Here is a 24,715-nt window from a genome sequence, read left to right as displayed (position 1 = left end):
ATCGAGCCTCACGTCGGGCTCCACGCTGAGCATGGAGCCTGCTTAAGATTCTCTTTCTCTGTCTCTATCCCTCTGCCCCTTTCCCCTGCTTATGCTCTCTCTCTCTCTAAAATTAAAAAAAAAAAAGCCTCTGATTGGATCCCATTTAAAAAAACGCCATTCAAAATAAGCACATTCTTCTAACAGCAAAGAATTCTCCCACTTTTTATTTATTCTGACATATTGGTATTTCCATAAACTTGCAAGTGGAAGATAAGCTGTTCAATAAAAGCCATTTCATATATACAATATACAGAAACTATTTTAAAAGTCTGTTCATATAATGAATTCTTTTGGTACTGACAAAAAATTAAGATACAAATAATTGACTAGAAATGAAACTACCACTAAACTAAGATACACAGGAACTGCACTTCAGCTCAGGAAAAAAATCCAGATCTTACTGTGTTAGAAGAATAAAGTACATTTGTCATAGTATACATTATCATACTCCCTTTAAAGCAGGGACTATTTAAAAATTTTAAATTAAAAACTGTTCAGGATTACTTCTGTCTGTACATTCAGCAATTATCATCATATCACTGGTTACACACAATTCTCTCATCATGCAAAAAACCTGTTAGTCATTTTCTAAGGTCTAATCAAGTCAAACAATAAACTAATTATAGCAATTTAATTAGCAAGCTGTAAATCATAGAGGTGTAGAAATTCCGCAGTTCAACTGTATTTCCTGTCTATAGTACAGTGCTATTCAATTTTCTCCATGTATTAGAGCTAATAGGCATTGATACTCAAAATAAAATTTCATTGTAGCAGCAAATGATAGAATATGTGAGAGGAGGAGGAGTTCCTAATGTCATGCCAGTCTTTATGACCTTTTATTAAGGTAAAGGACTGTGTATGTATATGTGGAAAGGAGTAAGAAACAAAAGCAGGAGGTCAAAATAGGCATATAAAGGGAATGTTGAGACCATATCAGAATTACATTTATTTAAAAAACTGATCTGAAAGTCTGCCCATCAAGTGTACAAAAAACAGAGCAGATGTTAGTGCAAGTTTAACCTGATAATTTATTTGTGAAAAAAGCTAGTTTTGATGAGAAAAAATTCAATCCTGTCCTTGTAAACATAAAGAAACTCAAGGGTAATTTTAAAGATAGTAGGCCAGAAAATGCAACAATTACTCTTATAATCCTTTTCAATTAAACAGACAAATCAAGTTGAAGACACATGTTAAAATACTTCTTAGACTCAGTATTTTATCAGCCTATATAATTGGTTGGTTGCTCCAACTGGATTTGAGTTAAAAAAAAAAAAAACCAAAAAAAAAACCAAAAAAATACTTTTTATAAGAGCTATCACATCTAGAAATGAATAAATTAGAACCCCCCCAAGAGATATTATTTAACTTCTAAAGCATAAAAAGCTATATAATATCTTATACAAATTAACCAGTGTTCTTATAAAACCTCAGTTTTGGACTGATGACATTATGCTGTATTTGTGGTGAAGTACTAGGCACAAGAATATATGTATCAAGTAGGCATTTCAGTCTAATTAGTCTCTATTTAATTCTTGGCAATATATAATAATTGGTATGCATTTTGGTACTTAAGTCATGAATTGTTGACAACAAGAAGCAGTGTATTATAGTAACAGGGTTTATATCTGACAATTACAGTGTTGAACAAGTCTTTTCTATGAACTCTGTGATTTGTTTTGCAGTTGGTCACTTGTAGTAGATCCTGCAAAGAAAAAAGAAAAAAAGTCAATATAATTTGTTGTGTACTGCCAACCTTAACTACCTGAGCTAAAGTTCCCTTCCACTGTTATGGATGATAAACAAATACAAAAACCTAAAAAACAAGTTATATTTGATGTAGCCTAATCAGTCTGACATAAAATCATGTGTATATTTCCTAAATATTCTAAAAAAAATTTTTAATGTTCATTTATTTTTGACAGAGAAAGAGACAGAGCATGAGTGGGGGAGGGGCAGAGAGAGAGGGAGACACAGAAGAGGAAGCAGGCTCCAGGCTCTGAGCTGTCAGCACAGAGCCTGATGCAGGGCTCAAACTTACAGACTATGCGATCATGACCTAAGCCGAAGTCAGACGCTCAACTGACTGAACCACCCAGGCTCCCCAGGACCTGGAGATTTTAAAAACCAATTAAGATTTTTTTTTTTTTAAGTCTCAAAAAGAGTAGAGGACAAATAAGGAATTTACTTCCCTATGCCTTATTACAGTCTTTTCTATCCTTGTGGACTTTATAATGCTAAGTAAGATAAATTCCTGTGTAAGGAGTACTTCATCCCTACTGAAGAAAAATCAGGCACTGAGCTAACACAAATTTTAATCATCTATTGTATTTAAATGAAAAAAAAATATGTTTACATTACTAAAGGTGTGAAATCTAAGTCTTAAAAGCAATGACAGACAAAAGGCCAGAGTTATTTGTCAAAAGCCATGACTTAAAAAAAAAATCCTGTTAATATCTGCACAGTGGTACTGGTGCAAATTTCCAGCAAATGAGGGGTATTCCTAGTGCTTTGCCATTGTCACTAAGAATTGATATTGAAAGTCTGAGCAGAAATTGATGAAAAGTTATAACCAAAAAAATGTTCACTTTGAATACATAAAAAAATACATCACTGAGATATATAGGTAAATGGGAAACAAAGACTGATTAGGGTATGTTCCTATTAAAAATGGATAATAAATTTTAAAAGAGGAAGAGAGAGACATGTAACAGTAATTACTTAAAATGTAGTTTGTTCAGTTACATATAAACTAAAAAAAAAAAAAACTATGGTGAATAAAATGGAAATGAAACGCTATATGAAACAAAATGAAAGGCTAAAGCATAATATAGAATAACAAAAACATTACAATTAGGACATGAAATGAGACACAATCATCAGGTCCTACACCACACTCATATTTCATATATGCTCACCAAAACACTAATAATTATTTACTTTCCGGAGATTTAACTATGAGGCACAACAAATAAAGTAACTTACATCTCCAGTTTTCAAGTACAAAGCATCAGTTTTCAAGTACAAAGAGAAGGTAAATGGGCACAAAATCTGCATTAGCGGTATAGAAGATTCACCTACATTAAATACCAGAATAACAGTTTATTAAAAATAAATAAAATCTATTCACTATGATGGATCAAGAGCTGGTAGGCTGCAAGGGCTAACTGTCTGAGACTTAAAAACAAACAGAAAAATCAGCCAGATATTTTATCAATCCAACAGTCAAAAGAATCAACACTGGAAAGATCCGACATACTTTGTACTTGAAAGGATGTTAAATAAGTCTTCCATATTAAAAACAGGTTTCTTTTAAAAAGTTTAAACCTTAGATTGGTATGACAGATAAAATACAATCTGAAACATCAAAAAGAAAACACAGCTTAATGTAAAGATAAACATCACTGCTTAAACTAAGTAAACAAACAAAAAAACCCCAGCCATATACTTAATGCGTGGTCTTAAATCAACCCTGGGCACAAAAACTTTATTTTGAAATTAGCCATAGGGCTTGAAATTTTAGAAAGTTTGGCATAAGTGAATTTCAAAAAATTTTTCTGAGGTTCTTCAAACTTATGTGTAAAGCAAAACAAAGTATATTATTTAGGCACAAAGAATCATGAGAGTATCAGTGATGATTTCAGAAACCTCTAACCTTGATTTGATTGTTCCACGTTCATGCATTCTTCAGCTGCTGTCTCTGACATTTCTTCATCTTCCTCATCATCATGCAGGTCTTTTGAAATTAATTGTCTAGCTAATTTAATATTCAGTCCTTCATTGTAGTGAAGCTTTCTCTTCATTTCAAATTGTCGCTTTTTTTCTACAAGATACAAAAAGTAGGCTTGGAAGTCTTTAGCTCAAGGACTAGGAAACTACAGCCTGCATCTGTCTGGTCAATAAACTATTATTGGAACACAATCATGCTAGTTTGTCTTTGTAATGCTTAAGGCTGCTTTTGAACTCAATGGCAGAATGGCAGGGTTGAGTAGGTACAATAGCAACTATATAGCCCACAAAACTTAAACTATTTACTACCTGGCCCGATCTCTTTTAGATGGTTCAAGTACATCTTAAAGGTAGAATAGGAATAAAAGCCCTTAATAGTTACATTTGTGAAGAAAACTTAAAAGATGCAAGAAAAATCTCAAGAGTAGAATGAGAAAAAAAGCAAGGTATATAATACCATACGTATGTCAGGTACAAAGCCTGCATGCATTTGTATGCATACACACAGAAAATATAACTCAACAAATAACAGTAGTTATAATTCTGGGTCAAAGAACTATGGGGTAATTTTAGTCTTCCATTTTTATAATTACAAATTCCTTTTAAAATTCCTATTATCCACTAAGAAACTGCCGTGACTTAAGACACCGCTAGCTAAACACATAACCTCATTCCCAGAGTAATTTTAAGAAAAGGCTATTATAAGGCACAGTGAAGTGACCCTAGACTATTCTTTCATTTATGGTCTTCAGCACAGATATACAAAGTTAGCGGCAAATAAATATAACTGATATTTTGTAAATAGCATTTAAACATTAACTGTTTACGAAGAAATAGTTCTGAGATTTTAAAACTTCTTAGACCAGTAAATAAAAAAAAGGGGGGGGGTGACATAAAATTGCCAACTGTTTATTCTGTCAAACAAGAGCATTAAAATTCATTTGCAATAGTTTTATTACAGTATTCATTAAACCATTTCAATGCCCAAAAAGCATAGAGAAAGCTCAGAATAAGACTACTCAAAGTACTTTCTCCATCTCCTCTAATTCCCTCTAAGTTTTCACCATCATTTGCACTTACAGATGCCTTACACTTATTTATGTTTCAAAAGTAGGCATTTATAGTTCTTGTTAGTATTGATCAATCACTTTTCAGCTTCTATTTGGGTTGGAAGAAGGCAAGTTCTGAGACTAACAGCCATCTCAGTATTCCATAAACATTTGTTTCAAACTACCAAGATCTTGCCAGGCATCTTTCTTCTTCTCTATTTAAAAATTACTTTTGTGATTTGATTTATTGTTTGAGAATATGATATGGTAGAAGGAAGCAAAATTTAAAAAAGAGGCCAATAAAAAGACCAAATCCTCATGACTAAATTTTTAGTGATGCCTTTCAAGTATTCAGATGATGTAAAAACCAATGATAAAAAAACATACAAAAACTGGTTTTACAAACTTCCAGTGACAAAATAAGTCATGGAGATGTAAAACACAGCATAAGGAATACAGTCAGTAATACCATAATATCATTGTCTACAGTGACAGACTGTGACTATATTTATCACGATGAGCACTGAGTAGTGTACAGAGTTGTTGAATCAGTATGCTGTGTGTCTGAAACTAATGTAACATCAATTATACCTCAATAATAAATTCTTAAAAATGGTTCTAATTGCCTCCAATACCAGATATATTTACTAAAAAGGTAATATTTATCATTACAAAGCAACATACATTTATGGCAGAAACTTAAAAAAAACAACAACAATTTCCTCACTCAAACTACCATTAACTTTAGAGCATTTTCTAAAAATGTTTTTTCTAAAAATAACTCATATATTTTTATATATGCTGTTTTTTCACTTACTCTATAGTTAGGATTACCATACGTCCCTGTTTGTCCAGGCAAGTTTAGTTTATGTGCACCATCTGATGAAATATAGTATGACCCTTTCTTTCATTCTAAAATGATCCCGAGTTTAGACAATAAGGTATATGAAGATATAGTAAAATTCTGCCACGTACATAGCAGATTTATATGTTTTAAATGGTTGTAAAGTACTGAGTTACCATTTAATCCTCTATTCTTGGGTGAAAGACTTCTGATTCCCCACCTTTGTATTTTCAGTTTTTATAGTGTAATACACATACATTTTTGTGTTTTGGTTCTATTATTTTCTCAATATGAACTAGTGTTTTTTGCAAATCATGCATCAGGACTCTTTAGTGAGTCACAACCAGCATTATTTAGAAAATGAAAACAGAATAAACTGGATTGCACTACATATAGTAAAGGTGAGTACTGTTTTGTGAAATTTTTCTTTTTGTAATTTATGCATACAGGTATACTGAGTAGGACTTTGTAAAAAATGTTTACAAAACATTGGAACAGACTCTGGAAAATTGAATTGCTAGATCAAAGGGTGTCATTTTCTTCTAAAGCTTGGGGCTCATATATTGCTATACTGCCCTCCAGAAAAGCCAAACCATTTTTCATGCCCACCAACAGTGTATCAGTAACTTATTTCTCCACATTCACAGCCAAAGAAAAATTGTCATTCATTCTAGTCTTTGTTGATCTGAAAGGAAAGAAAGGTACTAAGATGCTGTTTTAATTTGTAGTTTCTTCTTCCAAGGAGTTGATGTTACCGTGTTTCTTGTGAACACTATTGATAGTCTAAGAAAATTATTTAAATTTTAAGAGATGTTGAATTTGGTTTTGCTTGTTACAGATATATCCTAATTTTACAATATTTAAAATGTATGACATAAATTTAAAATATGCAATCTATTCATTTCATAGAAAAATGCTAATACTACTGGTCTCAATCTTCTTTGAATATTTATGCCCATTTTATCTACAATCCTTGTATGGTAGAGAAACACATTGCAAAGAGTACAAGGACATTAAGATTGCAGCCCTGGCTCTAACAATAATCAACTCTCCATGTGAACTTCACAAGTGAGTCTCTTTTGTACACTTTTTAAAAACTATTCTATAAAATAATATAATGCAGAACATACCAATTAAATTATTAAAAGTTATTATTCACTGAACACTTACAATATGAATCAGTGTTAAGTGCTTTAAATCCTTTATCTTATTTAATGCTCGCATTACCTCTAAATATTTTTATAGATCCCAATTTGAAACGAAGAAACTGAACTTCAGAGAAATTACAAATTAGACAAGAGATACCTGGAGTACAAATTTAGATTTGTCTGACTCCATAGCCTGTATCTTGTTATACTATCAGTTACAAGATAATTTTTTCTAAGAATTTCTACCAATAAACAAAGATTTTCAAATACGTAATTTGTTTAAAAGCAATAAACACCTACATGAGTCAGTAACTCTACCAGTAGGAACTGAACTTTTGAAATTGTAATCAAATTGCTCCCCCTGCTGGCTAATCCATGAAACTACAATTTGAGGGAAAACCCCTTAATGAAAACTGACAGTATAGATTAATAATAAATTCCTTTTCTCAACAGATCATGTTTTCAAGAGAATAATGAGGAATCTAGGTCTAGAAACCACTTCTATTTGAAACTGTTTTCAAGGGTCTTTTGGAGTATATTTTTGTAAAGTAATTAGGAAGTCACTGAGGGTAGAAGACCTATAATACAATTTGAGATTAGGCTATCTGTATATGGCTCCTTTGTATAACAATTAGGCTCAGACCCTCATAGTTTGTTGAATATGCTATATTCTGAAGATGACAGACAGGAATAACAAATTATATCTTAGGAGTTACACATGACAAAGAGCTTGAGGATTAAGTAGCAAAATATTCAAAATCTTAGCTGTACAATTTCAGAACTCTTTTACAGTACAGGTTAACATCTGTGGCTTCAAGTACACTACTACTCTCTTTTTTCTTTTTGTGAGGGTATGTGTGTTTTACTTGCATCGTTTTCCCTATATAGGTAGGCTTGGCTTTTCCTTTTAAAAATAGTTAAAAACAAACTATATAAACAATCTTAATTCTTGATAAAACTATACATACACATGGTCAAAAAGTTTAAAAAGTAACAAAGTGAAATATCTTGTCTTCTTACCTCCACAGATAACCAGTGTTATTTGTAAAAACAGAAACCGTGAGTAGGCAGCACTACCTTAACTGTCTATCTACTATGTGGGCTACAAGAGCCTCTTCCAACCCTGTTGAGAGAGCTCTTTATCTCCTTGTCTATGATATTACTGTTCTTTTTGTTCAATGGGACCTAATAAAGATCTTCACTCTACATCTAATCATCTTGGTTCATTTGGTAAGTTTCACTGCTGTCTTAAAAAAAGAAAAAGCACAAGCAATTGGGAAATTAGCTCTCACTGCTATACATTTTAAGATCACCCAAATATTCAAAGACTCTAAAGCATTAATTTACTAAATACTTACTGAGCATCTACTCTATACCAAATAGTAAAAAAAAGGTACAAAGAAAATAACACTTACAAAAAGATGGTAATATTTTCCCAAATTCTTGCAATGGGGGGGGGGGGGGGGAGGAGAGTTGTTATCCAATAAACCCACACAAGCAGAATCTGAATTATAAAAATGTTGCTCCCTAATCCCTCCACCATCCACTTCCTCAAAAGGAAAACCACTTGACAACCTTCAAATAATGGATTATTAAATAAATTTATTATTAAATAATGAATTCATTTTAGCAAAAATTATTAGCACACTGCTAAAAGCAGTAAAAGAAATCAACTACCTTGTTCTTCAGGTGAGAGGTCACTATCCTCATCTTCACTGCTTTCTTGTTCATGAACCCGATACTTTGGCTCTGAGCCTTCAGCAGCAGCTAATCTACACAACAATCATTTACAAAGACATCAACACTTTTATATTCTTTTACTGAGTGTCTCATTCAACTTCTCAGTCTCATAAAAACATTTAAAGATCATTAATATGCTAGCTATAACCTGATGAGGAAAATAAAATAAAGTGGGAATGAGTACAGAAACCAGTAAGCAACAAGAACAGTGGAGGGTGACAGAAATCAATGAACAGCAAAGGAATAGAGCTTTTTCTTTATGAACCCACTTATTTTTGCCTTTCTTACTTCAATCCTTTTTAAAGTTTATTTATTTTTAAGAAATCTCTAGATGCAGACCCAATATGGGGCTCGAAATCATGACCCCAAGATCAAGAGTCCCATGCTTTTGACTGAGCCAACCAGATACTCCATCTTACTTAGATCTTTAAAACACAGGATATTAAAAAAAAAAAAAAAAAGCACAGGGTATTGACAAAAGGAAACTGAGTACCAGCCTCTAGTACTCTAATCTTTCTGCTACCTGCATACTTTGATTTTAATCTAGAAACCAGTTGCTATGAAAAATCCAGATAAATTTAGCACATGCTTTTTCACACTTGTACAAGTGGAATGCATTTAACTTTGCACAATTAAACACAAGTAAAAATGCTTCATAGTAGTCTTCAGTACTTACTTCTTAGCTAAGATATCTGGGGTCAAGGCTTCAGTGGTTTCTGAATCACTCAATGCATCTTCATCATCACCTACCATACTAGAATGACAGCACATTATAATTAATACCTGAACTATAATTTTTCAAGCAGAAAAGCAAGGTAGAGAACGGTAATTCTATTGATTTAGTTGTATCAACATATTTATAGCTCTGTTGTCATCTTCAAGCCTTAATTTTGTTTCTATTTCATGCAGATATTTAAAAATTCAGCACTAATCAAGAAAATCCTCAAAATGATCTACTGTAGCCATGAAAATAAATATTAACAACTCGAATCATTTGTAAAAAATAAAAATACTCCAATTATTCCATCCAGCGGGAGGAAACAAATATGTAGGAAAACAATAAAAAAAACCACTGTCTGGTTTCAGAATATGTATTTGTACATCAACCTGAAGACAGAAACAAATGATCTATATAGACATAAGGTTAGGTAAAATACCGTAATTAGATCCTAAAAGACCTAATTCAGAAAGTTTTATATTTAGCTTTCCCAATCTAACTCTAATAAAACATTTTCTCCCCACTTAATTACAAACATGGGCATCTTTAATTCTCAAGTTGCTGAAAAAAAGCAGAAGTCACCTATATTTTTAAAAAATGCTGATTTATACCTTTTCTGGTCGAGGAGACAAGTTAAATAAGTGCTATAGTTTAGATAATGCTCTTTTTTCCATGGGAAGTTGAAATAAACTCATTTATATTATTGGATATAATTAAACGGAGGAGGATAACATAATCTATCAATTTGCAAAACTTCTACAGACAACTCTAGGTTATGCTATAAAATTTACAGACGAATCATATGTGTTTGTGTGTGTATATATACACATACGTACATATATATAGAAGCATAACTTTTGTACAATGTGAAATTTTTTAAGTTTAGTTATTTGAGAGAGAGAGAGAGAGAGAGAGAGAGAACAGGGGAGGGGTAGAGAGAGAGAATCCCAAGCAGGCTACACACGAGCAGCACTGAGCCCAAAACGGGGCTCGAATTCATGAGCCGTGAGATCATGACCTGAAATCAAGAGTTGGACACTTAACCAACTGAGCCACCCAGGCACTCCAACAGCGTGAAATTCTTTAGTATAACATGATTAGATCTATTAAAAGCATCTTCTTCTATTAAATAAAATTCTTTTTAAAAAGGGCCATTAAAGAAATTGGTAAAACTGAGCACTAAGTCGGGGCGCCTGGTGGCTCAGCTGGTTAAGCAGCCGACTTCAGCTCAGGTCATGATCTTGCAGTGTGAGTTCAAGCCCCATGTTGGGCTCTGGGCTGACAGCACAGAGCATGGGAGCCTGCCTGGGATTCTTTGTCTCCCTCTCTCTCTCTGCCCCTCTCCTGCTTGCACTCTGTCTCTGTCTCTCAAAAATAATAAACATTAAAAAAAATTTTTTTTTTTTTAAAAAGAGCACTAAGTCGATAAAAGCAAAGCACACGTGTGTGTGTAGCCTCAATTACTTAAGGACCAAATAACTTTCTTTTTTTTCTTTTTTTTTCAACGTTTATTTATTTTTGGGACAGAGAGAGACAGAGCATGAACGGGGGAGGGGCAGAGAGAGAGGGAGACACAGAATCGGAAACAGGCTCCAGGCTCTGAGCCATCAGCCCAGAGCCTGACGCGGGGCTCGAACTCACGGACTGCGAGATCGTGACCTGGCTGAAGTCGGACGCTTAACCGACTGCACCACCCAGGCGCCCCAGGACCAAATAACTTTGACAACTCCCAGAGGAAGGATATAGGTAAGGTAAGGGTGGGGGGCGGGGGGGGAGCAGTACCTAATAAAATACCATTCAGATTTATTATATTTTAAATATAAACAGTCTAAAAATAATGCCTATGACTGTTTTTTTCAGTCACATACAATTTTAATTCTTTTCAGATAGTTATTTCTAACCAACACAGATAATAAAGGATATCTATCTATTACAATTATTGAAAAGGAAGAAAGCCCTGATTTTTGTTTCTGGTACAATAAAAGCTTTAAGACATGTTTTATATTATATACTTGTAATTAGAAAAACAAGGGCATTAACTTTTCATAAATAATATGTCTATTTCTTCCCTCAAGCTTTATTAGTATTGAGTTTCAGTACCTGTACCTATTTCATTATCTCTTTCTACCTTTGTCACAATCTTCATGTTTATTCTTGTTTTTAGTGTTTTTACTAGGGACCACTGAGTTACAACAAACGTTTATTACTACAATTATGATGTACAAATGGATCCCCCAAATTTTAAAGTTACATATCACTTATACTATTATACAAAAATATTCAGTTAAGTTACTGATTAGTGCTCCAGTAGCAAGTATAAAATCATACAGAAACTTAAATCAGCTGTTATCCAGAAGCTCAAATCGAATGCAAAATGGAAGTAAAAAAGGAATGTCTGGGAAACATTACCTATGGTAAGGAGTGCTAGGTTCATCTATTTTCATTAAACCATAGTCTTTGTCTGCTGGATGATATGTCGCCAGGATGTTCATTTCATCCCACTTCTGGGATTTTTTACTAAAATTAAAAAGAAAAACAAATTTCCTTAGTGAAGTAGAAGATAAAAAATGTGCACATCTAAAGTTCACAAACATCCAAATCCCACATTTCAACTTCTATTTGACTGCTAGCTTCTATTTTTACAAATACTTTCTTGGAATAGAAAGTGACTTAGGGTAAAAGCCTAAGTAATTACAATAAATGTCAGTAAATATTTTATAGAATATTTAGTGCCCACATATTAAAAACACTATTTAGAATCTTCACCAGGCATTCAAGACACTATTACATTATGACATGCTTAGTCTTACCTGACCTATGGAATTAACAACAGCAAAAAACCTGAAATTTACACACTGAATGATATTAGTTGAGGATTTTTCATCTACTAGTAACCATTCAATAAAAAACAACAAGATGTTTCCAGGCCCTGAGCTTGGGGTGCCTCTGTTCCTCATGGTGGGACACCTGGTTTCCGCTTTGGCCTTCTTGTCCCTCCAGGCAGTGAAGGCGATAGGCAATGGAGATGATGGGCAGGGAAGGCCAGAGCCCAGCTGGGTTGACCCTCAGACCTGGCTGAGCTTCCAAGGCCCTCCCAGTGGGTCAGGAATGGGACAGGGGGTTTGGGCCAGGCCCTGAGATGTGGGGGATTCCCCCATGCCCGCATGCTGTACGAATTCTGAGGGGAGATGGCATACTGTGGACCTCAGGTTGGAGGTCCTGGCAGCCTGGAGACCTCTCAGCTGGAGGGTGAGTGGGGAGCCAGGGTGGAGAGCAACTCTGAGGGGGCCTCCCCCAATCTCTGCGGTGCCCCACCTGGGGCTGTGAAGCTTGAGCAAAACCCTAAGGAGTCCCAGGACATCAAAGCTCTGCAGACCTGGAACAATTTGCCAAGCTCCTGAAGCAGAAGCGGATCACCCTGGGATATGCTCAGGCCAATGTGGGGCTCACCCTGGAGGTTCTCTTTGGGAAGGTGCTCAGCCAAATGACCATGTGCTGTTTTGAGGCTCTGAAGCTCACTTTCAAGAACATGTGTAAGCTGTGGCCCCTGCAGAAGTGGGTGGAGGAAGGTGACAACAACAAAAATCCACAGGAGCTATGCAAAGCAGAGACCCTTGGGCAAGCCCAAAAGAGAAAGCAAACAAGTGTCAAGAACTGAATGAGAGGCAACCTGGAGGACATGCTCCAAAACCTACCCTGCAACAGATCAGCCACACTGCCCAGCAGCTCAGGCTTGAGAAGGATGTAGTATGAGTGTGGTTCTGCAATCGTTGGCAGAAGGGCAAACAAGCAGTGACTGTTCGCAACAAGAGGATTCTGAGGCTCTGCATCCCCTTTCTCAAGGGCACCAGTATCCTTTCCTCTGGCACCAGGGCTCCATTTTGGTACCCCAGGCAGTGGGGGCCCTCACTTCACTACACTGTACTCTTCAGTCCCTCTCCTTAAGAGTGAAACCTTTCCTTCCATCTGTCACCACTCAGGTCTCTCCCATGCAAAGTGAGGTGCCAGCCCCTCCCAGGAATGGGGGCCAGAGGAAGGGGGAGAGCTAGAGAAACAAAACCTGGGGTTTGTTCAAACCAGGACTTTAGGATTAAGTTCTTCACTAAGAAAGGATTTGGGAACACAAAGGGTGTGGGGGCAGGGAGTTTGGGGGAAACTGGTTGGAGGGAAGGTAAAGTTCAAGGATGCTCTTGTTTTTAATCCCCACATCACTCATAACTTTCTTAAATAAAGCCTGGACACACACAAATAAATAAAAACAAAAAACACCAAAACTTTCCTTGGCCTAATTTTTTCAAAGATTTTCAAAACAATAAAAAGAATTAGAACATAAAACTGTAGAGAATACCTCATTAAATTTAAATACCATTAATAAAGATTTAGGTTGCAAATAAAATTACAGTTCAGTTTTTCTTTAATCTAGAAAAATAAGAGTTTGCTAAGAAATGGTATATTCAGAGCACCTGAGATAAATTTACTTAAGAGAAATACGAACAAGTGTTTTATAAACATTAGTTAACATTCATTCAACAAAATATTTACACATCTTTTAACGTGCTAAATAATTAGATGACTTAATTATAAATTCTTCTGATCTCATTAAAAGAGACATCAAGGACCTCTCTGCCACCCAAAAATATTTTTTTTCATACACAGTTTGTGCGTTGGTTATATACTTGAAAATAAAACTGTAAAAAATCAATGTAGATTTTACACAGATTCAAATCTTTTCTGCATTTGTCCACACTGGTGAGGTTTTTGTAGTGAGATATTGGTGAGGTATTTTTAATTTTCCTAAATCCACCAACATCCAGATTGAAATACTCTTGAAAAATTACATTATTTAAACTTTAACACCGTATTCCCTTCATGCCTTGAGTTACCTCAAAATTTTATGTGCCTACTCATGGCAGGTGAGCCTTTTATGTTCTCTTGCTTTCTCCTCCAAAGCACCCCTGCATCCCTATCTCAGACTAAACACTTTTTTCTTCTTCCTATTATTGTAAAATATGCATAACATAAAATTCACCATTTTAAACCATTTTTAAATGTACAGTCGTTCTGTGGCATTAAGTACATTCACAATGCTGTGAAACCACCACCACCACCCAATCTCCAGAACTTTTTCATCTTCCCAAACTGAAACTCTACCCATTGAACCCTAACTCCCCATTCTCCCCTCTCCCAGCCCCAGGCTCCCACAATTCCATTTTCTGTCTCTATGAATTTAACTACTCTAGTTACCTCATGTAAGCAGACTCATAAAGTATTTGTTCTTTTGTGACTGGCTTATTTCACTTAATGTCTTCAAGGTTTATCTATGTTGTGGCATGTATCAAAATTTCCTTCCTTTTTAAGGCTGAATATTCCACGACAGACTAAGTACTTTTGACTACAAGTTCCTTACCCTTTGTTTTATCAAGAGGCAAAGGTTAGCCCAGACATACTCCACAAGTGACTAAGACTACAATTCTCACTTTTCCCCCAAAAGCAGTCAGAAATTACCTAATGTCTCTTTGCCATGAAACAGGTAAAATCTTAAAAGCCTGTTTACAAAGTTAAAAATTAAGACATATGGGTCCATCACTGGAAGAACAGAAACAAGATTTCTTCTTTGAAGAGTTACTTTTTTTCTTTTTAAAATTCAGGATGGAATGCACCTGAACTTTCAACTAATCAAATTTAAATCTCACTAGTATTTAAAAACAAAACAAAAACAAAAACTTGATTGAACTAAACTGGAAAAATAGACCCTGCTTTATAATACTGATTTCTTTAGAGGTCTAGTTGCTATCTATCGAGTAATACATAACTGGTCTTGGGGCAGAAAAAACAAAACACAGTTTAACTGGGAGACAGATATTTAAGGTTCAAGTCTCAGTTAGTTACTCTTCACTAGTTCTAGGACTATAGGCAAGTCCAACAAACACCCTGCTTTGGGCTATATTTATTCTACATGGAAATTATAATAAAATGGAGTTTTAGTAAGTCTTCCTTACAATACAGGGTTGTTGAGATAATCAACTGAAATACTGTCTGTGAAAACAAAATTATACAAGTACCATGAAAACATAAGGAGTTTTTATGATTTAAAAAAAATTTTTTTAATGTTTATTTCTGAGACAGAGAGACAGAGCATGAGTGGGGGAGGGGCAGAGAGAGAGGGAGACAGAATCCAAAGCAGGCTCCAGGCTCTGAGCTGTCAGCACAGAGCCCGGCACAGGGCTCGAACTCACAAACCGTGAAATCATGACGTGAGCCAAAGTCGGTCGCTCAACCAACTGAGCCACCCAGGTGCCCCTTATGATTTTAAAATCTAAAGCTTTGGGTTAAAAATCCTGAAATCATATCTCACTTAGCACTAAAGAGAATGGGCTGAAAAGGGCATTCTGAAAAGATGTTTAAAGTTGCTTTTGAACTGGATACCGTCCATCTTGCCCTGTAAGACTCAACATTTAAATGATTTTGAAATATTTAAGATCTGCCACAGAATGAATTTTTCTAAAAAAACAACCTGTTCTGTATTTGACTAAGTCTACTGTTTCAGACATTTTGCTAAACACTTCTTATCTATATGTTTCTGTGAATTTAGAAAGCAAATGACTAGGTCCGCTCATGGTCATAGTCTATATAAGGAAACTCACAGTGAAGAGATACATTTCTAAAGATTTAGGTAACAGACATGATAAAGGACCTCTGATTAGAAGAGTCACAAAAGAAACAAACATACACAAGCTTTAAGAGAACTGAAGTCTGTGAAGAAAGCAATTCAATTAATAAACAAAAGGGAGACTTATGATACCGTAGCTAATGTTCCCTCCTGAGAAACAAATGTCTCTGAAATGACAGCTGGAGTTAAGCGTGAGTCAGAAACAAAAGCACAGGTAAAAGTTTCATAAAACCTGTATTAATAGACAGTCCTATTCTATTAAGACTTCCTATTAAAGATACTGTGAAAGAAAACTAACACATCCATATATAAAGTTTGAAAGCTGGCAAAACTAAAGTGTGTAAGGATGTATGCTTATATGATTACTATAAAAGTCAGGAGAGTGATTATGTTGGGGGTGGGGGGAGGAAAGAGTGTGGCCGGAAAGGGCAGGGGACATTTCTAAAGTAATAGAAACATTTTTTTTTTCTTAAACAGGATGGTGGTTACAGGGGTTTTTATAATATATAATAATTCTATAACATATTTATAATTTTATAATTTCTTAAACTTTAAAATTACATTTAACACACCTTTCCGTACGTGTATGTTACAACAAAATACTTAAATATAAACACATATTAATGACCTTGTTAGGTACTTCCTAACTTCAAAGAAAACAAGTTATTTCCTAAACGATGTTAACAATATTGAATTAAAAATGACAATTTATCATCATTACTTCTTAGGACAGGGGAATGATAGACCTTTGGAGTTTAAGAGGTTCTTCTAATGGGTGGGAAACCAAACACCCTATACATCTATTTTGTGAGATAATACGAGAAAAAGAACTGTAGGATACAAGCAGAAATAATGTTTCCTTGGAGCACCGCGTGGCTCAGTCAGTTAAGTGCCTGACTTTGGCTAAGGTCAGGATCTCATGGTCTGTGAGTTCCAGCCTGGCATTGGGCTCTGTGCTGACAGCTCAGAGCCTGGAGCCTGCTTCAGATTCTGTGTCTCCCTCTCTCTCTGCCCCTCCTCCGCTCATGCTCTCTCTGTCAAAAATAAACATTAAAAAGAATTTTTTTTTAAAGAAATGTTTCCTTAAAATTAAGGATAATATTTAATAATCACAATACCAGCACCTGAACCCATTAACAATTTTGATTTCTGCATATTCTTTCACTATAGGAAATAATATATATTATATAAAAATATATAAGCTATCAGTATATATATAAAAACACATACACAGCCTACATACACATACAAAACAATAAATACAATATATAAAATAAATATACTGATATGGAAGCTATTACTATATATATTTTAGCATAATAAGCCAAGTTGAAAATAGCAAATAGAAAAATTGCATTTTCTAGTCTTTAATTTTCTTTTTTTTTTTTTTAAGGTTTTATTTTTTAAGTAATCTCTACACCCAACTTGGGGCTTGAACCTTACAACCGGAGATCAAGAGTCGCATGCTCCACCAACCGACTCAGCCAGGCTTCCCTCTAGTCTTTTTTTTAGGTTTTTTTTTAATGTTTATTTATTTTTGAGAGAGAGAGACAGAGCATGAACAAGGGAGGATCAGAGAGAGAGGGAGACACAGAATCCGAAGCAGGCCCCAGGCTCTGAGCTGTCAGCACAGAGCCCAACGTGGTGCTCGAACTCACGGAGTGTGAGATCATGACATGAGCCGAAGTCGGACGCTTAACCGACTGAGCCACCCAGGTGCCCCTAGTCTTTTTTAACAAATGCACAAGACTCAATAATAAACTGTTCACCTAATGTTATATATTTATATTAAATCCAAGATTTTCCTATTTAGAATAAAGGAGAAATGACCATATTTGGGCACATTCTATTCAATGATATTTTTAGGATAAATTGCTAGGATAGGTATATCTAAGTTAAAATGTATTAAGGGCTTTATAGTTCTTGATATTGACAACATGGAGTGTCATGTTGTAAAAGTTTTACCTTTTATTTATTTTTTAAATGTTTATTCATTTTTGAGAGAGAGAGACAGAGCACGAGTGGAAGAGCAGCAGAGAGAGACGGAGACAGAATCTGAAGCAGGCTCCAGGCTCTGAGCTGTCATCACAGGGGTCCCATGCAGGGCCTGAACCCGTGAAGTGCAAGATCATGCCCTGAGCCAAAGTCAGACGCTTAACCGACTGAGCCACCCAGGCGTACCCATCATAAAGTTTTAATAGAGAGAACAATACGTAATGTCCCCAATCATCACCAAACTTTGCCAAGATTGGGTATTTGTGCATGTGTTTTCTCCACCTGAGCAGGTATAAATCAGTATTTAAAAGGGTGGCTCGGTCAGTTGAGTGACCAACTCTTGATTTTGACTCAGGTCATGATCCCAGGGTGGTGGGATTGAGCCCCTCATCAGGCTCCATGCTCAGTGGAGCCTGCTTAAGATTTTCTCTCTCTGTCCCTCTCCCTCACACATGTGCACTCTCTCTAAAAATTAAAAAAATAATTTAAAAAAGCTGGTTTCTTTGTTCATTACCTTATAAATATGGGGAAATGCTTGTTATTTTACTTTCCTTTTATTTTTAAAAGTTTATTTATTTGGGAGAGTGTGCAAGTGCAAGTGGGAAGGGGCAGAGACAGAGGGAGAGAGAGAGGGAGAGAATCCCAAGCAGGATCTGTGCTGTCAGCACAACACAGAGCATGATACTGGGCTGGACCTCACAAATCGTGAGATCACGACCTGAGTGGAAATCAAAAGTTGGACATTTAACCAACTGAGTCACACAGGCACCCCTTACTTTCCTTTTATGAATTATGTTTATATACTTTGCCTTTCTACTGGAAACCTTCTGAGTTTGACTAAGTTCTTTACATATGAGTAACTTCTTCACATCTATATAGATTTACAATGATGAATTATATAAAGCACTCAAATTTAAAGATTTAAACCATGTTGTGTATATATAAACCCAAGAAATATATATATATAAGATAATAAACCACATTATGTATCACTACATTATATATAGCCCAAAATTTTTGTTTGCCATTTATTCTCCACTATAAATAGAACTAAAGTTTTATATATTCAAAGCTTTACTCCACTTTCTCAACGTAATACTAAGAACAAAAGAAATTCTTAGAATTAATCAGCTCCAAAGAAGATAACAATATCTTGAAAAATCATCAATCTAAATAAGGGCATAAAACAACAGGCTACAAAGCACACCGGAATTCTTAGGGAGAAGGTAGTGAAGTAGAAGAAACTCTCAGCAGAGGACACTAAATATGGAAATAAGCATCTCTAAAGTTTTGGCAGAAGTAACATTAGTTTGGAGTAACAAAATCCAAAAAGCAGGATTTGAGGTTAATTCCAAACTGTTTGTATGACCTGCGGTTCATTCTCTCTACCTAGAAAAAAGAGGGACACCACCACTTACACTGCAGATCTGCTAGGAGCACGAAAGCACCTGCTGGTTTCATTTTCCTCCTCCCACTTGGGAGATTGGTTTTCCTGCAGCCTAAATCTGGTCCAGAAAGTCACCCCTTCTCACTTTCACTTTGATAGCTCATATGATGCCACCTCAAAACCTATTCGTACTTCTTGTTGCTTGTGACTTGCTCATTTGATAAGTTTTAGCCACGCTTAGAGTGGGAAGCAAGATTTTGCTTCAAGGTGTTACACTTCTTAATTGCACATTTCAAGAAGTGGTTCTTTCTTTAAATAAAGATTCAACTTACATAAGTTGACAAAGTACAATACTTTGAAGCTTGACACAATTACTGAACAATTAAAGTAAGAGTTAACAATAAAAGCAATCAGTAATCAAGAAGTCACTTTTGGGAGCGCCTGGGTGGCTCAGTCGGTTAAGCGTCCGACTTCGGCTCAGGTCATGATCTCATGGTCTGTGAGTTCAAGCTCCGCGTCGGGCTCTGTGCTGACAGCTCAGAGCCTGGAGCCTGTTTCAGATTCTGTGTCTCCCTCTCTCTCTGCCCCTCCCCTGTTCACGCTCTGTCTCTCTCTGTCTCAAAAATAAATAAACGTTAAAAAATTAAAAAAAAAAAAAGTCACTTTTGGAAAACTCTGCTCAGTGAGGCTTTGACTATAGTCCATATCCCTTTACAGGCAGAAAAAGATGAAGTTGAAGCATGCTTATATGAAATTTTATTAAAGGCAATTAATTCAAGCACAATGTTTTGAAGCAGAATTTGCCTGTATCACCTGAGAGTACCATAGAATTTGAATGGAACATAGTGACTTCAAAGCATACTGTGTAAAACAACCTACTGAGATGTGGGAAAAATTAGACTTCTATATTTATTTCTACTGGAAGACTAACATTTGAGGGTGAGGTACTGAGTTAAAAGCTTTACATTTATTAACTCATTTAACAATTAAACTAGGCATGGATATAATGAATAACTCACTGGAAGTCACAGAGCTAGTAACTAGTAGAATCCAAACCCAGGCAATCTAGCCCCAGATTAATCACTAACCTATAACACCTCTCATAAAATAGGCTTTAGTAACATTTCTAAGTTTTTTCTTAATGTTTATTTATTTTTGAGAGAGAGGGAGGGAGGGAGGGAGGGAGGGAGGGAGAGAGCGAGCGAGCGTGCAGGTGCGAGTGGCAGAGGGGCAGAGAGCAAGGGAGACACAATCCTAAGCAGGCTCCAGGCTCTGAGCTGTCAGCACAGAGCCTAATGCAGGGCTGGAACTCATGGACCATGAGATCATAACCTGAGCTCAAGTCCAATGCTTAACCAACTGAGCCACCCAGGCGCCCTGTCTTTAGTAACATTTAACTTCATTATTTTCACCAATTCAAAATGCACACATTTCTCATTTCAACCTCTCTGAAAACAGTGTATCTTAAAATGGATGGCATCTTATAATTGACAGTATTTTTTTCTTTCTTGGTGGTACATAAAATCATGGTACATCTTAGAATACATGATTTCTTATTTCTGATGAAATGCACATGGCTACTCACCAGATCTGTTATGTTAGACCTTCACAAGTTGTACACTATATTCAAGGTATCCTGATAGAATGGGAATTCCAAAATCATAGGAGATGACAGTGGTGTTCTAATTAGTTGAACAATGTGATAAAATTGAGATTTACCTATAACTGGTTATGTGGATTTACAGATTCTGTCCAGTGGAACTAACCCTCAAAAAATGGTATCTGACAAGTGGTAACTGAAGAAACCATTCATTGACGATAACAGTACCATAACAAGAGTAAGAAAATAATAGCACTGAGACATCAAAAAAGTTTGACAAGAATTGTATAAAAAATATTCCAGGACTATTTGAAATATGGCATTATATGAATCTCACTTTAAGTGTACAATGAGCCTTGAAATATTATCTAATGATAGTAATATGAGATAAATTATAAACAAACATATTTGAAGCATATTTTTTTCCTACTAAAAAGATACACAACAAAACGTTTAGAGACCACTGGAATAAGACAACTCAACTTCTGGCCTTAGGAAAAAAAAAATCCCTTGGTAACATGTCTCTGTGTTAAATAAAATGTTAAATAATATCCTCATAACTAATGAAACCAGGGTGAAGCAGTGGTATGTGCAGAAAAAGGAAAACTACGACTTGATAAAGGCACCAATAAAAGGTATGGTTACTTGCAGATTCTGAATTTGCAAATATGCCTACTTGATAAAATTTGTAACTCAAAAATCAATACCTGAGGCGTTTTCTCCATCTCTCACAGACATACACAGAACAGGGAAAAATTTGAGTTGCTCCATGCACATCTTTCCAGCTGTTAAACAAGGGGATACTTTATCTTCTTGCTTTAGCACTCATGTTGTAAGTGTCTCTTTTGCAGTCCATTTAGTACCACGTTTTTTGCTTTTTTGTTGAATGTATTGTTTTAAATGGCTCCCAAGTGTAGTGCTAAAGTGCTGTCTAGTGCTCTAGGCACAAGAAGGAACCTTGCAGGAACCTAACTCTGTATTTCCCCTTGGAGTAATGGTTCAGTACTCACTAATTCAGTGTCTATGGTTATTATACAGAACAGAACTACTAAGAGTAACAAGAATTGACTTAGATCCCTGGTCATTTTCACAGTAATCTGAGATTCTTTTGCCTTATAAAAGGTAAACTATTACACTACACTTACTAGTTTCTGAATTTTCAGTGTATTGTAACTAAGATAGCTATTTATTTTCAGTCCTCTTTACAGGAAAGGGGGAATACTGGTTGTATTTAAATTAAAATCAAAACATTACAAAGAGTGTTCAACTGTTTTTTGTTTTTTATCATTTCTGTTCAAAGAGGCTCTCATAATAATACTGTTTGCATAAGCTATGACATAAACAATGTGGCGTGTATTACCAATAGAATTTTCTTTGCTACATGACTGTAATCATTAACACTGATCATGAAAAAGCCCATCCCCTTTTACTACTTGGAACCAAACATGAACCTCAATGAATTAGAGCTCTGAAGACTTCAGTGCTAACCCTCTCAACTGGACAAGTCAGTCAAAATCATCTACCCTGGAACCTTGTAAAAGGTCCCTTCTAAGTGAATCTGTCCTGCTAGCAGTCTAGGATAGTGGTTTTCAAGGCAGGAAGACCTGGAAGTAAACCCCAGCCAGTAACAGAGAGAGGCTAACCCACTGAGTAGGCCACAGGAAATTATGGCAGATCAAAGTTGAGAATAAGTAGAAGATAAGGAAGCAGAGAAAGAGAAAAACAGTAAGTTACTTGGTAGCCAAACAAAAAGAAACTCAAATTAAGCTTGCCAGTGAGAACCATACTCTTGTGGTTGAATACTCTGAAACTGCATAAGAGCTTTCTACAGTTTGTTTTGTAAACTATCTTGGTCTTCCTGCTATAGCTATGTGCCCGTGAGATTTGTTTTCTTAATTTAGTAACCTACAACCAACTCCCCACCAATTCCCCACCAATTCCCACTTGAAGCAGCTTACCCAAAAGACAGGTTTGAAAATTTCCTGTTAGAAAATGTAAGTCAAGCATCCAAAGGCCATGATTCTATGCTGTCATCCTACTTAGTGTTTTCTTTAAGGTAACACAAATTTCCATAAATCTATGTGGTGGGAAATTTGATAGCAGTTCACGTTATAGACCTAAATTGATATTTGAACAGGTTTGCTCTAGTTGCAATATTTTAAATTTTTACAAACATCCTCATTTTACCTTTATGACTTTACAGATTTCAGTAACTTCTCTCCAGAATGAGGAGTCTTTATACTTTTAGTTATCTTAACAACACCGAAGCCCCCTAGCACTTCTAATCCAGTGGTATGTTTTACACTCTACTGTACTGTACTACTTATTTTTTCATTGAGCATGGCACCTTGGATATCTTCCTCTGTGCAAATACATCTATCTCATTCTTTTTAAAAGGCTGGTGTATTGTTTCATTATATAAATGTACCATAATTAATATTTCACCAGTCCTTACTAACAGACCTTGGGTTGTTTCCAATTATTTACTATAACAAAATGCTATTGGGCAACATCTTTTTACATGTGTATGTGTGAGTATGAAAGACTAAAACATCACCAGATCATTTTAAGTTGCTACTCTCTGAACTGTTCTGAGTTTAGTTATGCCTTCTAAGAGGAACAAAGACTAGAAAGTACTCCTAATTTGCTGCAGATACAAAAACAATTAGCAATAAGTATATTTTCATTAAATATAGACCAAAGACTTGGAAAATTTTTGTTCCCCTTAGTGGAGAGAAAATGACAAACCAGGATCTACCATACCAGACTGAGTGAGGCATGATCTTCACCTAAAAAGGAATGACTGTGGAAGCTCAATTAGAAAAATGGGGAAAAGGGTCTCTTTTATGGAGAGGTCTCCTATTGGCTTGAGACCAGATTTTAAAGGGTTCACATAACAAGAAAAGACTTTTATCATTGAAAAATTTTAGATACCTCAGATACGAAGTTAAGAAATTATAAAAGCTTAACAGGTGAAGCTCTGAAACTTCTATTTGATTCTTTAATGTTCCTAATTTCCCAAAGTTCAAAGATCAGATGTTTGTTTTACAAAATACTGCATCTGCGCATATACTTTTAAAAAAGAAAAAAACAAAAAACAAAAATGATAAACGTCATAGCTCCTGTCTTCTTTAAATCACTCTAGCCGGCACCCTGGCCGGAGGACGGAGACCCGAGCGGTGCCGGAGCCGCATCCACAGAGCTGCCCCGGTCGCCGGTCAGCGCTCAGGCTCGGGGTCGGGGCCGGTAACGGCGGCGGGGAGGAAGGCGAGGCCGCCCGAGCGGGGAGGAGCTTCCCAGGCCCACCCGCGGCCGTCGCTCCCGGCTCTCACCTCAGCTCTTCGTCGACACTCCGACCGGGCTGTTCGGCCGAGGCCACCACAGAGGAAGTCGTAGAACTCTTGTTCTTCAGGATCCCCTTGATGGGCCGATGCGAGGCCGTCGAGGCCGCCATTGCCCGCCGCTCCGGCGGTCGGCTCAGCGTCGCTGCTTGGCGCTGGGTCCAGGAAGGAAAGGGCTGGGCGCGTGCACAGACTCGCCAGGCAGCCGCGGAGCCCGCCTGGGGCTAAAGCGGCCGCACCTGCTGTCGCGGAGACGACTACCGGAGTCGTTGTGACGACACAACGACCCCGACGCCAGGGCCGACGCCGCGCGGCTGGCGGCCCTTCGCGCGCCCTTCGCCACCGACACCTAACCGCGGCCCGCGGAGACAAGCCGGCCTACTGCCCCAGCGCGGGAGCGACGCCGACGCCGAAGCCGAAGCCAAGCGGACCCGCCCTCTCGCGATATCTAGGGA

At 36.4% G+C, this 24,715-nt stretch overlaps 1 protein-coding gene and 1 pseudogene across 1 annotated transcript; one reads left to right on the top strand and one right to left on the bottom strand.

Moving 5' to 3' along the window:
* Positions 1–180: 180 nt before the first annotated feature.
* PPP1R2 (protein phosphatase 1 regulatory inhibitor subunit 2) lies at positions 181–24,715 on the bottom strand. Its single transcript, XM_043594540.1, has 6 exons — positions 24,252–24,715; positions 11,677–11,784; positions 9,226–9,303; positions 8,487–8,581; positions 3,695–3,862; positions 181–1,744 (listed from the first exon to the last, which is right to left on the bottom strand). Exons 1-6 carry the CDS (start codon positions 24,371–24,373, stop codon positions 1,698–1,700), a joined length of 618 nt encoding a protein of 205 aa, XP_043450475.1. The 5' UTR covers positions 24,374–24,715; the 3' UTR covers positions 181–1,697.
* Positions 12,223–13,378, top strand: LOC122492220 (annotated as a pseudogene).

This window comes from Prionailurus bengalensis, chromosome C2 (assembly GCF_016509475.1).
Source record: "Prionailurus bengalensis isolate Pbe53 chromosome C2, Fcat_Pben_1.1_paternal_pri, whole genome shotgun sequence".
NCBI classification, from domain to species: Eukaryota; Metazoa; Chordata; class Mammalia; order Carnivora; family Felidae; genus Prionailurus; species Prionailurus bengalensis.
The sequence above is the reverse complement of the archived record's forward strand: the minus strand, read 5'-3'. Positions and strand labels throughout refer to the sequence as shown.